This window comes from Pinus tabuliformis, chromosome 5_2, assembly GCF_031772625.1.
Source record: "Pinus tabuliformis cultivar Carrire ecotype Pingquan chromosome 5_2, CPIR1, whole genome shotgun sequence".
NCBI classification, from domain to species: Eukaryota; Viridiplantae; Streptophyta; class Pinopsida; order Pinales; family Pinaceae; genus Pinus; species Pinus tabuliformis.
Genome location: NC_142306.1, coordinates 118,957,740 through 118,973,326, shown reverse-complemented (window position 1 = coordinate 118,973,326; position 15,587 = coordinate 118,957,740). Strand labels below are relative to the sequence as shown.

The window sequence follows — 15,587 nt, the reverse complement described above, 5'->3', positions numbered from 1 at the left end:
CCGACTGTCAGAGGGGGACCCGGTCGTCAAAACTTCAACAAAACGACTAAGTGTGTGAGTGAGTGAAAAGGTGCATACATGATCTTACAAACACACATTTACATGACTTGATGACGAGACGACTCAACCCATTCAGATACACATGCTCAACATGACCGGCCGACGTGCAAGTCGACAAGTGTGACGCTTGTGATTGATCGTTGGACGACCGCGACGACAATTGCGCGACAGTGTATACGACTCTGTGTGTGAGCGCAACAAATGTTTACATAGCGAACACAACATGTACACACGAAGCGGAGACCTTGTGAATGACCAGGACGTGGCCGTAAGCGTGACATTGTTACGAAAATGCAAACGTTGTCTGCTGAACGATCAAGCAAGGTGGGCGCGAAGACTCACACGAGCTCACGGGGTGAACCTGAGTGTGTGCAAACATCAAGTTAAACTCTCAAAGGAGGCTCCAAAATTGGATGCGGGCCAAAATTTTGGAGGGTGTTGCAGCCGCTACAACAAAACTGAAGTAGCGTGTGATGCAAAGTACAATAATCTCTATATGTAAGTTGTTTAGGCTGCATCGAAGGTACAATCACTTCACTGCCACTGAACAGATAAGGTTGAGTTTGAAATTGACTGCATGTTTCCACCTTAACAAGTGCAATCTCCTCAATAAAAATTAATTCTTTTACCATAGATAATCTCCAGTTGAACTAATCCTTCCATGGACAAGGCATAACCTTTTCCAAAGATATCTTGGGGAGATATTAGTTCCTTCTTTATACGCGCCAAGACATGTCAATATCCTCCTGCTCATCAAATTATAATTATGGAAATGATGTTTTGACACACTCCAATACATGGCACCATCTTTTCCACCAATCATCACCCTATAAGCACCATGTCACTGCCTAAAAATAGTATCCAGCAGTGACCCTTCTAAAACATAGGAATTTTAAAATGCCGGGTCGAACCTCCTAAAAATAGCAACCTCAGATTGCCAAATGACACCCATGGCAACACTTACTATATAGTATAAATAGCATGTCTAAAAATAGACATATTGAAAATAGCACCATATTGTATGTTGCTGAGAATGGGCTCATCTGACTTGTGTGCTTCCAAGGATCGAGAATATGTTCGTTGTTACACCATGCAAGCCATGTAGCCCCAACTGCTAAAAACAAGAGTTTATTCAAATATCGAAATTACCAGGATCTGGATCTAGATCTGCCAGATTTTTTAGAAGCTAAGATCCAGATATGGCACATAAACGACAAGTACACAAAAATATAAATATAAACATATTTTTATAGTTATAAAAAATTAGAGTTAAATTTGAATCTTGACTCTTAACTTAAGAGTCAAGATTCAAATCCATTCAGGAATCACAATAGGAGAACAATAAGCTATAACCCAAAAGATAGTTCTCATGCATATTACTATTAGCCATCAACGTACCATAAATAATATCTGATAATTTGATAAATAACTGTCATTGATAATGGATAATTTTGAAGACTATTTCAGCAGGAGCATGAAACAGGTCATAACAGTGCCTTTGTGAGCCACATCCACATCTCCATATCAAGTGAACAAAGTGGTTTTGCTTGAACGCTATGTCAGGACTAAAAAGCAGTGTTGGTGAAGTGAGCAACAACATGGCACATAAGGATAGATCAGACCTTGTCAACAGATCTTGACCATAATGATAGATCAAACCTTGAGAGCAGACCTTGGGAGAGCAGAGCTTGATATATCAGACCTGGAGAGCAGATCTTGACATAAGGATAGATCAGACCTTGACCAAGGATGGGGTTTTGGGTTTTGGGAGAATTTCCATTAAAAAATGATCTGTTTGGGGGATTGGTGGCTCAGAAAAGCAGCACCGGAAGTTTCAAGATCCTTTTCAAAATGTCAGGATCCATTTCTTTTTCTGTGAGATCTGTTTTATGGGCTCAGGATTTGTTTCCTTCCCCAGGGATTTTCTTCCAAGAAGGATCCTGGGTGGATCTAGATTGGATACATAAATCCTACACACAATGGTGGCGGATCCAGTAAACAGTGAAATATTATGCATGTCGCATGCAAAGTGACCATAAACTCAGTATGCCCTTTTGTAACCCCCAGACAACATTGCATGCACCAGAATCATCACTGAAATAATGAATGTGGCATGCAAAGTGTGTAAGCATGCAGATAGAATAGTAACATGCAGACACACTGGATCCTCAAATAGCGTTGCTGAGTGAACTGATGAAATCTCCATAGGACATGGACTGCTGCCAAATGATGTATGTAAAAGTGAATCTTAAGGTTGGCACCGAGATTGCACAGGGTGTAATTTCAGGTGCTAACACGGAAAATTATAAACAGCCCATTGAGATTGGGTTTGTATAGATTTTCCAGGAAAATCCCATTGAAGTTGAGATTGATGAAGAGAAAGTTGTTGGTTTCACTAAGAAAATTCAAGATGCTAACTGCTAAGAGCAGTTGGGATTCCATGATGAAAAGTTGGTATTAATCAAGGATGTGACAATCTGTGCTCTGCTTGACACTCGTGTATTCTTTGAGGACATGAATATATGACAGGATGGTTGTGTGGTGTTGAGGGCTTAGCAGATTACAACTAGACTTGTTAGGACCTTCTAGAAGATTTGGTTCCCCAATATCTCTCTCTCTCTCTCTCCTTATATATATGAAATCAATGCTTTACAATTTAGTTGTTGCTTTTGGGCTTTGTTAAAGATATGTACTTGGATAGGAATCAGGATGAGACTTTGTTGAGTGCTAAGGTTGCAACCATGAGGTGTATTTGTTACAAATTATGTACTGAGCATGTTGTACAGTGAACTTAATGCTAACACGAATGTGTTTTATGATTTATGATGCTTTTAATGAATGATATTCTGCACCATGTTATATATCCTTTTCTTATGATTGTCATATGTTAATTGCTTTAATGTATGAACTGTGCATTGGTGTCTTCTTTCCACTATGCATTATCTCACATGGCAATCATCTTGAATGCCTCGGGTGAGACTCCTTAATTGATAGGATGAAAATGCTAGCATAACTAAATTGCAACCGTATTGTGTATTGCTGGTCACATGTGCAGACCCTGTGTCTTAATTTGTGCTGACACTGCTCACCCTCACACCTTGCACCCCAACTTCATGAGCTCAGGGGATTTGATGATTCAAAGTTGCCTTTTACCATCGTCCATGGCATTTGGACTTTGTACATCTAAAGTTTAAAATAGCGTTATATAGATTTTGGAGCATTTAAACTATTTGATGTTCACCATTCAGTGCTTATTCTATTTTGGAATTTGATGTGTGTTTTCACTTGAATACTTGGAATTTATGTGGGTTTATGCCTTATATTGTACAATCTATTTTTTATGGTTTTGCCATGAAATGGAAATCCTTGACTTTTATGTTGTGAAAATATGAATATATAACATATTGTTTAATATGCTGAGTTATTGCCGAGTTTTTCACTTTGTTTTGCTACGTTGCTGCATTGGCTCTTCATCGTGGGTTTGCCAAGTTGTTTCTGAGTCCATCTTGTGTGACTTTGGGCAGAATATGTTATCAGAAACTGCATTTGGGTGATTTCTTCACTGTTGTTTATTGTGTTGTTGTTCTAGGTAGGATGGGATGAGCATGCAGCACAGGAAAGGCAGGACAGGGTTTCTCCATGGGAAATCGAGCCATTTACTTCTGCTACAGGCTTGAATTCTCTTCCAGGTCCAAGAGTGAAAAGACTCAGGACAAGTTTTCCATCTGCACCAACAGATCTGTCTATCCCCGGTACACATTTTGAATTGTAGGAAATATTTTTCTGACAATGATGTAAAAATTTAAAGTCCTTGTTTATAAAGAACATTTTCAATCATGATGCTATGTTTTTCTGTAGATGGGGATACTTTATCAGACTTTGGAGAATCTTCAAGATTCCAAAAGGTCTTGCAAGGTCAAGAAATGTCACCGTTAAAAACGCCTTTTAGAACTGATATAATGGATTTTATGAAATATCGGGTATCTGATTCTAAGGCGCTGGATACTGAACATGAAATCTCTGGAGGAGCAAGGAGGACAGGGCCTGAAATATGGCCTCCATCAGGAAGAACTGATATTTCTCCTTCCTCAGATTTATCATGTGACAAACGGAAGTATGGACAGTTATATGGACTTGAGACTCCAAGCTCCATAAATTGTCCATCTGCAAAGAGCCCAGATACAAACCAACAACAACTTAGATACTTTACACAACTACATGGCAGGGAGAATGGTGTTGCACTACCTTTAAGCAATGGGACTTCCGTTGCACCGACTTCCTTACTCTCTCCCCTTTTCAAGTCACCACCAGTAAACAATTCAGAGTTGCATCTGTCTACGATATCCCCAACGTCTGTAGTAAGTGACTCTCGGAAAACTGATTTATATTGGGATTTTTGGCAACCTTTTCCTTCTGGACGGAGTCCATCACAGACTGCTAGCGCTACTCCCAAAACAGTTTCCAGATGGAAGACTTCCTCAACTTCTCCTTGTTTGTCAGAAGATACTGAAGGTGCCTCAGGAGAAGTAAGGATTTCTTCAGATTACTCCTCAAAGGAAACCATGTGTTTGTCTTTCAAGCAGCATCAGCTTGCTTCAGAAGCATCCTGCCCTCAGGTAAAAGACATTAGCAAAGTGAAAGGAGAGCGGAATTGCAAACTCTTTGGATTCTCTTTGCTTAAGGAATCTGTTTGTGTAGATGATCCTATTAGTAGTGCAATGACAGAAGATGGTGTCAGTTCAGATGGTGGTTTGCATGTACCATCAGGTGATGGTCCTTTACAGACAGCTCACTCAAAAGACTCTGACCAGTCAGAGAAAGAGTTGCACAACCATTATGGTCATGAAATAACTCTGAGAAGCGTGGAACAAGAGATATCTTCTTATGCCAAACTTAGAAACTCTGTTCAAGCTTCTGGGCGTAGCTGTACAAAAGTAAGTCCTCGTTTATCTGCTTTCCCTTGGATTGACAAAAACACTAACTTATAGTTCTGCTGAAGTCTGATGTTCATGGCACAGGTTCATAAGCAAGGGAATGCTGTTGGAAGAGCAGTGGATCTATCAAAACTCCGTGGATACGATGAACTTATACGTGAATTGGAGCATCTTTTCAACATGGAAGGCTTACTAAGCACCCCTGAAAAGGGGTGGCATATTGTTTACACAGATAATGAAGGCGATATAATGCTTGTTGGAGATGATCCTTGGCAGTATGTATCTTTGTCATATTTGACCAATTTATACGATTTTGCAATGCATCATTATGTTTAGAATGGGCACTGGGTTTACCATTTTCCTTTGAGTTTCTTATACATTGTAAGGTCATTTCCAGATTTCTTTTTAAGAGGCCATTGATCCTTTTACTGGCATATAAGGAATATCTATATAGTTTTTTGTAACTGCTTTTTTTCCTGCTGCAGGGAATTTTGTAACATAGTCTGTAAAATACTGATATGCACTCAGGAAGAGGTGCAAAAGATGACACCTGGCATGTTCAGTGAGGATGCTCAGAGCTGTTTTGAGCAGCAGCCTACTACTGTGGAGGTTTCTAAGTGTTCTATTGATGGTCAGGATTCCTCCTCTCCTCTTGGTTCAGGAATCTAACTGATGACAAATTTGCTGTTTCTTGTCATTTTAAAGATGCCCTAATCTCAATGTACTCTTGAACTGGAGTGCGTGATGTGATACTGCAGCTGGTAGTTTTCAGTATGACTCTTAACCATGGGTTTTATTTTCTTGGGATAAGTCACTGTCATTCAGCAGAGTTTTGCTGTAACTTTAAATAGGTATTAAATTTAAACATACTCAATTATTTTCCCGGTTTTGCTCTCCAAGATAGAATACTTTTATCTTTGTTTCATATGGACGCGTGGAACACATGGGAGGCACAATTCTGTATGGTTTATTGCCGACTAGGTTTTATTGCAATCTGGATTACTTTACCTTCTGTCATGTATTTTATGCTTATTTCATGTGCTGTAATCATTAAAATGTTAGAAAATGTTTTAACAGATGGACGCCACGTGGCTAACCTTAGTTTTTAACATCCAATGTTTATTAATTTTATACTCATCACATGCTGTAGAATGTGGTTATGGGGTCTATAATAATATTTCTCTTTCAGCAACTCACAAACAAGCATATAATTAGTTTTTAACATCCAGTGTTTATTAATCTTATACGCATTTTTTGATACAGAATGTGATTATGGGGTTTAGAATAATAATTCTGTGTCAGCAGTTAACAAACAAACATATAATATGGAATAAGGCTAAACTTGTTATGATTTTCACATTTTCTGGTTTACTATCACTGGAATTTGGCGAGGCAATCTTTTCTGAATTGCAATGTTGGATACAATGAGATTGTTGTTGTAAAAATAGATTCAGCACCCTCAAATGTCTATTACAATGAGATTGTATAATGTTAACTTAAATGTCTCTACTACTGAGATTGTATAATGTTAACATTTGATATCTGAGATTACATTATCCAAAATGATTCCTGTTAGAGCATTGGTTTCTCCTAACATTATTTTGAGAAAAAGGGCCATTTCATAGTGCATTTAGGCTTTGTGATAATATTCACTTGTAGATCATTGAGCTCAAATCATTTAAAAATCTAGAACACAATTGCTCTTTGCCATAGAAGCCCATTGAAACCTCATTATGAGAGCAATGAACAATGCGATCCTGACGGGTGTTTCACATTTACTTATGTGAAATTATTTTGGAGCAACATGTAGGTAAGGCTCATCACCCTTGGCAATTCATCCTATTGTATGAGACACGTGCACTTAAAGAAATGTTTGATCTAGATATGGAGGTTGCTATTTCAGTAGTAGATATCTGGACCTCAGATAACATGATGGAGAAATTCGTGCCTCTGGTGGTACGAATTGAACAAAGCTGCGCAACTCAGAACTCAGAGTGATTTGAAAAGCCAAAGAGTATGATTCATACTTTGGAAACACATGGGAAAAAACTCTGGAAAAACTAAAATGCTCAAAAAATATAGAAGTCGAATGATTTGAAAAGGCAAAGTGTGTGATTCATACTTTGGAAATACATGGGAAAAAACTCACTGGAAAAAAAAAATGCTCAGAAAAACTTGTTCAGATATTCAAAGTTTTAGTAAGTTTAATCCAATGTTCCATCAAAGTTCCGGGATGAGGGGGCGAGGGAGCGAGGGGGCGCGGGAGCGGCCTATGCAAAAGCTCCCCACCATTTTTAGGAAACTTGGAGGAGCGTCAGGGTCTTAAAAACTTATAAATATAAAATATAATTTATTAATTGAGTCCACTATGACAATTTGGTTTGAATTGAAAAGCTGCAAAGCATGATCATTGATATGAATATCATTATCTAAATTTCTAATATCATATAAAATAATAAATTTAAAATTCTAATTTATAACCATACATCAATGATCATACATTATAACAAAATAAAAAGACAACAATACCACCATCTTCAGCATTCTGATAATACACAGCAAACCTCAACAATGTCGTTGTAGAAGATCATTGTAGATCTATTCTTCCTGCATCTCTGTTATCAATAAAAGATCTTAATCTCAGAATCTTAACACTTCTGTCCTCTGCAACTTCAACAATATGTTATCAAGGCAACTCTGTTCAGTTCTAGGCCAAACTGCTATAATCATTGGTGAGTTTTGCCCATCTGTACATAGTATCAATTACAAGGATATACAAAACAACAGTGTTGTGTTATGCTCGTGTGAATTCTATTGTCAATTGTATCCTTGTTGAAGAGTGACTGTTGTGCAGACTCCTGATGGCATAACAAGATGCTAATGCCTCTGTCCACTGATGCACATTTGTGTCTAGAACATTACTCATACTTCTATCATAACTCCAAAAATCTGCAATCTAAACCTGTAGCTTCCACATCTGACAATTTGGCTATATGTATTACAGCTTCTGCTCCTTTACTTTGAAACTCTTGTTTAAATTCAAATTACATTGACCTCAAGGATGACTGTAACTTGATTATACAGATACTTGTAAGACACCAGTTAGGCTTACTTAGCGAAATCAAAAATACTTCAACGTGATCAGTGTCTTTTAGAAAGCAAGCACTGCCACACAAAAGTCAAGTTAATTTGATGTTGAACTTCTTTGCCTTCTAATATTTCTTATCGTCACAAACTGAATTCTTCACAAGAGGGAGCCTCTGATGTTGATCATCCATAGTGAATCTTGAAGAGCCGAGTTTTGAGAGAAGTAGAGAAGCATTGATGAGTAACCACTTCAGGGATGATCTCCTCACAGAATGGGTGGGGTAATATTGAGCAGCAACCACAGATAAATGAATTTGTTTGGATCAAACTCAAAATTTGTCTAATCAGAGGGCTGACGGTTCATAGTGATAGAAATCCTCAAGATTTGTCTTCAATTCTGTCTAATATGTGCACTCCAGAATTCCTGCAAATAACCAAATCACATTACCAATGTGATAGCCATATCAAGGGTCCATTCTACAATCTGCAATGTTCCAACAGATGCCATCGAGGTTCCATGCATGGGAGTGATCAGATCTAGTAATAACAACACACACAACGTGCGAAGGCTGTGTGTGTTGTTATGTGTTCACCCTGCCGTTTTTATAACATGAAACAGCTAAATTCCAAAACCCTACGCTTAGTTTAACTGTTAATTAAAGATTATTTTTAGGGTTAAGTTAATTAAAATCGTTTTTTTTTTTGCATAAACGTGTGCCATGTCCCCCCACGCCCCCCCCCTCGACCCCTCTTGTCCCCCCTCGCCCCCCCCACGTCCCCTCACGTCCCCCTTTTCGGAAACGCCCCCTCAAGAAAGGGAAACGACTCCCTGGCACGTCCCCCTGAGTTTCCTCTTTTTTGGGGGCATGGGGAAACGTCCCCTACTTGTCCCCAAGTCCCCGAAGCGCGGGGGAACGAGGAAACTAGACCCCTAGGGGAGGGGGCGAGTCCCCGTGGAACACTGGTTTAATCATATTTGATTAAATTTGACTCAAATGAGCAGGCTCTGTTTGTTTTAGAGCTGAGGTGAGTAGACTTGCCAATTACTTTGGCACAGCCTTTCACCTAAGGATCGAAGATGGAGTGATTTCCTTTTATCCAAAGTGCCCTTTATGTTGAAACTTGAAGCCATCGACTACAAAATTGAAGGCAATGTTTTCTATATATAATGAAGCCAAAGTAACAAAGCAAACTAACAATACATTTCTTTGACATGGGATGCCTTCATTGTAATTCTGAAAACTGGTGTATTTGTAATTCCATGCGAACTTTTGACAATTCATCTATAGCATTATAAGGGCTTTTGAAAGACACTTCACTATTAAAAGTTGATTTGGCCATACACATCACTTCAATATGCTATATATGTTTCTCATATTTTTCTTCAATTTTATAGATATAATCAAATATATTTTTCATAGTTTCATTCAATTTTATTTTTGTGGTTCTACTGATTACTGATATTTGTTGGAGCTGTCTAAATCTTTTATGTTTTGGATCCATATATAACTAAAATCAATTAAATCATGAAAAAAATGTTATTTGACAAAATTCTGTCCAAAACATAACACATTTATACAATTCCATTTCTAGCTAATTAGATTGAATGGCAAGTTCATCAACTGCTCTGAGGCGTTCCAATAGCCAGTACAATATCTGGGGGTAATGATATGTGCATAATTGTATTTGTGATTATAAATGTAATTGCCATTTTCAAGTTTTGTACTATGGAAGATATTAACAGTGCATTTGTCGGTGGATTTTTGTTTATTTTTTTTTCAATAAGCTTATTGAACTCTATTAATAATAATGAAATTTCGGTCAAGATTTTTCAAATTGCTGGTTGAAAAATGGAAGTGAATTTTAACAGGTCATTAACCTCTGGACTCATTAAGATACTGCACTCGTTCTTTTCTTAAAAAACATGATACTTGTATTATTAGAAGTGATGTAATGATCCTTCTATAAAGATGTGTAAAGTTAACATTGCATCAAGATAGCCTTTCTGTTACCTATCCAAGCAAATATGGAAAATGATCTAATTCCTGCACCTAGGCAAGTAATATAATGTTAAGGCAACCATATCAGATAAATTTTATAAACTTACATAATCCAACATTTAAATATATCAAGATTAGAAAAATATCTTTAAATTTTATTTTGAATAGCCTGCCACATCATTTTCCTATCAAAGACAAATCTTCCAATATTGTGATACGTCTTTTCAACACTAAGAAATGTCTAAAAGCATTTTTTTAACCTTATAATCTACTATTTAATTTAAATTGTTTTAGTTTAGTTTAGTTTTTATTTTTTTAATCAGTTTTTTTATTTTTTAATATTTGTAACACATTAATAAGAATATTTTGTCCAATTTTAAATTAAATATATAGTTAAAAATAAACAAATTAAAAAATGGTGCTGAAACAATTTTTTTCATGATCACTATTTACATTATAATATTGAGAAAGTAACACACAATGTTTTGGAAGAAAACATCGTACAAAACCTTCTATACTTTTCTTAAAATAAATTGTCAATACTAATTACAACACATGACCTAGAAGGAATCATTTATATATATATAATCACTATTTACATGATAACACTTAGAAAGTAACACACACAACGTTTTGAAGGAAAACATCGTACAAAACCTTCTATACAATCCCTTCTATATAATCGATGGATGGTAAAATAAATTGCCAATACTAATTACAACATTATATATAGATAACCACTATTTACATTATAACATTTAGAAAGTAGCACACACAATGTTTTGAAGGAAAACATCGTACAAAACCTTCCATATAATTGATGGATGGTAAAATAAATTGCCAATACTAATTACAACATTTGACTTAGAGGGAATCATTCATATATATATATATATATATATAAAATATGCAAAAAATAAAATTATTTAACAATGATAATATATTTTTGTCCCGAATATAGATATAATATTTTTATTTCTAGTCATCTTTCTTTAAAAGATGTATTGTCAAGGATAAATTAATCTTTACTTGTGTAATTTCTTATAAATAAGATAAAAACAATTGCATCTTAACATGAATAACATTAAGAATAAGAAAATTATTTTGATCAAAGTATTTTTAAAAAATATTATAGAAAAAATGGTACTAAAATTAAAATTAAGTTTGAGAACCTACTTATTGGTGCGCCTTGAAAGGTATTTCAATACACTACTTATGAGCTATTGTGTAACAACGGTTTTAGTTGGAAGAAAAATAGGGGTAGGCTTTGAACCAACTTCCTCTTCCAATGCAACACCATTTGCAGACCTAAAGAATGGTTTTGGAATTATTGTGATGTTCTTTGCGAACCCTTTTCCATGAAAACATTGTGATTAGGATTTGAATAATCAACCTCAACCATTTTGGTGTCATTTGCAAACCTTTGGTATGTTTTTGGAAATAATGTTACATTTTCACAAGAATTTTTTGTGTTAATTTGTTTGCCACTTTTCTTCTCGTAATGGCCAGGGAAAAAATCTAGTACATGATCTTCTATTGCATTTAAACATTCCAATTGTTAACATTTCTAAAAAGGAAATGTATTCCTGGAAAGCTACATTATAGAAGGTTGAACTTTCGAGGATGGAAATGTATTCCTGGAAAGCTACATTATAGAAGGTTGAACTTTCGAGGATTCATTTGCTCAATCAAAGATGCAACCACTTCCCTTTTGGAAATGACTTCTAATCAGGGTCTTTCATTGTGGAGAATGTTGAATGCACCCTTATATTATGTATTCCTTCACAAGGGATCATTGAAAACATTAATGGCTACAAAAAAAATTGTGATGATATTCAGATTCAATAAATATTGACCATCATTTATAATGCTCATTTAATGGATTGACTCCAACATACATGGTAAGTTTTTGCCAGAGAAACTTCTTTAGAGTAGATTTATGAAACACAAAACAAAGTACAAAGGTCATGGAGGAGGGATCATGGTTTTAGGGTAGAACCAACTTATTCATTTAACCATGTTGCTCAAATTTAACCTTGCTTGGAACAATGCTAACTTCAACCCTGATTTGGATGATATTATGAAATTACCCCTTTGAATTGTGGGAAGACGCTGTAACATACCCAATTCCCTTAATGACTTACAAAGGATATGGGGTACCCAAAATTTTCTTTTTCCTTTTACTAGCTTGACAATAAACTTTGATACCACTTTATCACATGCCCCTACTAAATTTATCCTAACCACACTTGCATAAACTTGGTTTTCATCTCTCATATATTTTGTCAAACACTTTACATGTAAACATTTCTTCAAATACCTTGTATACAACCAATTAAATACGATTTTTCTTATATATATTTTGGCAAACATTTTGTATAAAATCAAATCAGAAACATTGCTCTAATTCCGCTTGTAACATACTAACTGAAACATACCATTCATCTACGCAACTTTTGATTTTGTTGGATTTTTCGAGACCACTGGGGATAGTACTCCTTCCCATTAAGAACCACTCCCACAACAGATATCAATGAGTGCATTTTAAAAATATGTACTGTGTAAAAAAAATCGCTCTTCTGCTGTGTACGAAAATGAGGTGTTAGTCTGTAATTCAACTACTGGTTAACTTTGTAACCTCATCAACAAAGTTACATCTTTACACAATTCGTGGACCTGTGGGTTATGGGCCCTCAACAATTTATTAATTTATTTATCACAACCGGAATGAACATGATTTCTTTAACGTTTATGACCGGAACCCAAATAAATTTAATCTCCTTTATGATCATTTCGCATCTACCAGAAATGTTAACCTATACACATGTTGTGATACGATTATTGTCCGATCAACCAACCAACGAATGGTCGTGATGGCCAGAACTCAACGAGGTTTTAATTGCGTTGTATAAAACCTTATCGCGTCCGAAATTTAAATTAACTCACATGCATCTTCCGATGAGATATGCGTCTGATTACCCATTAAATGGGCAGTTCGATCACTCTGAACCTTAAACTCTTTTTAATGATTTTATCGGGTCCGCTAGCCGAGGTAACTTGCTTGCAAGTTCCCGTGCGATCACCGTGGATTTTCTTAAATCTGGTTGTGTACGTGGGTTTTCCCCCTGAGGGTCCCGCTTATCAATACCAATCATTGCCGGTCCCTCGTTGACTTCTCCTTTTATCAAGCACTTCAATTCATGCCGTTGATCTCACTTCTCTAGATCTAACAGATATCGCGTCGTCCACTCACCAACTAACCCGGACGATCTCCACCATCGACGTGACCCATCCAATCGAACGGATGTCGTGCAATCTCGCGTGAAATCTTGCACGATCGATATTAGGTCGAGAGCACGCGAGAAAAGTGGTTTTCCTGTGCTACGTGTCACCTGCTAAGGTTAATCGCGTGAATTTTAGGAATATTGTTTACAACCTTGAGGGCGCGTGAGATGCTGCTTCCCACTTATCAATACCACACACGTGCTTAATTCATACTTTCAATAAATGCTAAAGGAAAGGTTTAATGCTAAAACTCAGCATTAACACTCAACACTAATTGACTGTGATTCATAAATAAAATGTATGAACAGAGAAAAATACCTCGCATAACCAGCCGACCATCTGTAGCAGTTGCCAGAGAGAAGCAGCAATTGCGAGAGAGGGGAAAACCTGTAGAACAGTTGCAAGAGGTTAGTTTTGCAAAATAGGCAGAACATAGGCAGAAGGGAGTTACAGAGCAGAGAGGGAAGCCAAAAATGGCGCTGGCTCTGATACCATGTTAGACCAGGAGGTAACTCCTCAAATGTAATCGTATTATTCATTCAGGTTGTTCATTATTATATACAAGAGGGAGTGACTGTTCAGTTCATCTCTCGATGACTCTCCATTTTCTCTATTATTTATTTACACTAATTACAGTTGTTCACCTAATCCCTATGATTAGGTGTCAACATAGGGATTGGGTGAACAACTGTAATTAGTGTAAATAAATAATAGAGAAAATGGAGAGTCATCGGGAGATGAACTAAACAATCACTCCCTCTTGTATATAATAATGAACAACTTGAATGAATAATATGATTACATTTGAGGAGTTACCTCTTGGTCTGACAAATTTTTGTCTTTGAGGTATTTTATCAAGTAGTTTGTATGCAAATTGTAGTAAACCACCTTTAACATGTTTATTCAAATTCATTGCATGCAATTAGGCATATATTAGTTACAATAATATTATCATACAAGAATACTCTCCCCAACCACAAAACAACATTTTCATTAGGGAATTTTGTCAAATAGTTGTATACAATGAATCATTAAACCATTTAGGTATTTCTTCAAACACTTTGCATGCAAAATAATAAAGCAAATTATTTGCATGCAAATAGGCATATATCATCTACAACAATACTCTCATACAATAATAATATCCCCATCCACAAAACAACATTTTCTTCGAGGCATGTCATCAAACAATTTGTATGCAATGAATCATTAAACCATTTAGACATTTCTTCAAACACTTTCCATGCAAACTAATATAACAAATTATTTGCATGCAAATAGATATATCTCCTAACTCATAACAGTCCAAGTTCTAAAAATCTGAACCAGATGATCAATGGGAGTTCCCCTCACTATGGTTCAAAATTCAACTTTTGGAACCTCCAAGATGAAAAGTTCTAGCAAAAATACTAACATGACCTGTTCGAAGCATCATTTCTTTTAGGAGCATTCAAGAAGCTTGAATTCCTCTGATCACATATCCTAAAATATCACGACCGAAGATCTCAAATTTTGAATAGATGACCAGTGGGATTTCCCCTCACTATGGTCCAAGTTTCCACTTCTGGAACCTCCCAAAAAAAAAGTTATAACATAAATTTGAATATGCCCTGTTTGATGCACAATTTTAGGAGCATTTAGTAGGCTCAAATTCCTTTGGTCATATCTCCTAAAATATTGCAACCCAATATTTCAAAGTTGGACCAGATGATCAACAATATTTCCTCTCACTATAGTACAAGTTTTAGTTTCTGGAACCTCTCAGAAGAAAAGTTAAAGCAGAAATGCCAACATGGCTTGTTTAAAGATGCATTTAGGAAACCCATCTTCCTCTAATCATATTTCCTAAAATTTTGTGACCTAAGATCTGAAAAATGGACCAGAGGATTAGAATGATTTCCCCTTACCATGGTCCAAGTTTTAGCTTCTAGAACCTCCCATAAGAAAAGCTATGAGAAATTATAATCATAGAGCCTTGCATGTTAACTTGGAGAAAACATCAAAATATCTTTCTTACATCCTCATGGTATCATTTCTATATAATCCACAGAACAATCAATAAATAACTAATCATCATATTCATAGCTCACAATTAATAACACTTATTGAGATCTAATAATGGATGAACCTGAAGGCAGGGCTTTGATTTTCCACCCAACCATAGACTAGTCGCAACCTATATTCTTACAGTTATCACCCTCGAGCTAGGTCCACGATCCAA

The 15,587-nt window shown here is 36.2% G+C and overlaps 1 protein-coding gene across 1 annotated transcript in view; it reads left to right on the top strand.

Moving 5' to 3' along the window:
* LOC149157787 (auxin response factor 1-like) overlaps positions 1 to 6,006 on the top strand; it is a 106,077-nt gene extending 100,071 nt beyond the window's left edge. The window contains exons 10-13 of the mRNA XM_089436012.1: positions 3,650 to 3,812; positions 3,919 to 4,994; positions 5,079 to 5,269; positions 5,480 to 6,006. Coding sequence (XP_089292138.1) covers positions 3,650 to 3,812; positions 3,919 to 4,994; positions 5,079 to 5,269; positions 5,480 to 5,663 — 1,614 coding nt within the window. The 3' untranslated portion in view covers positions 5,664 to 6,006. The remainder of the gene's footprint in view (positions 1 to 3,649; positions 3,813 to 3,918; positions 4,995 to 5,078; positions 5,270 to 5,479) is intronic.
* The last annotated feature ends 9,581 nt before the right edge of the window (positions 6,007 to 15,587 follow it).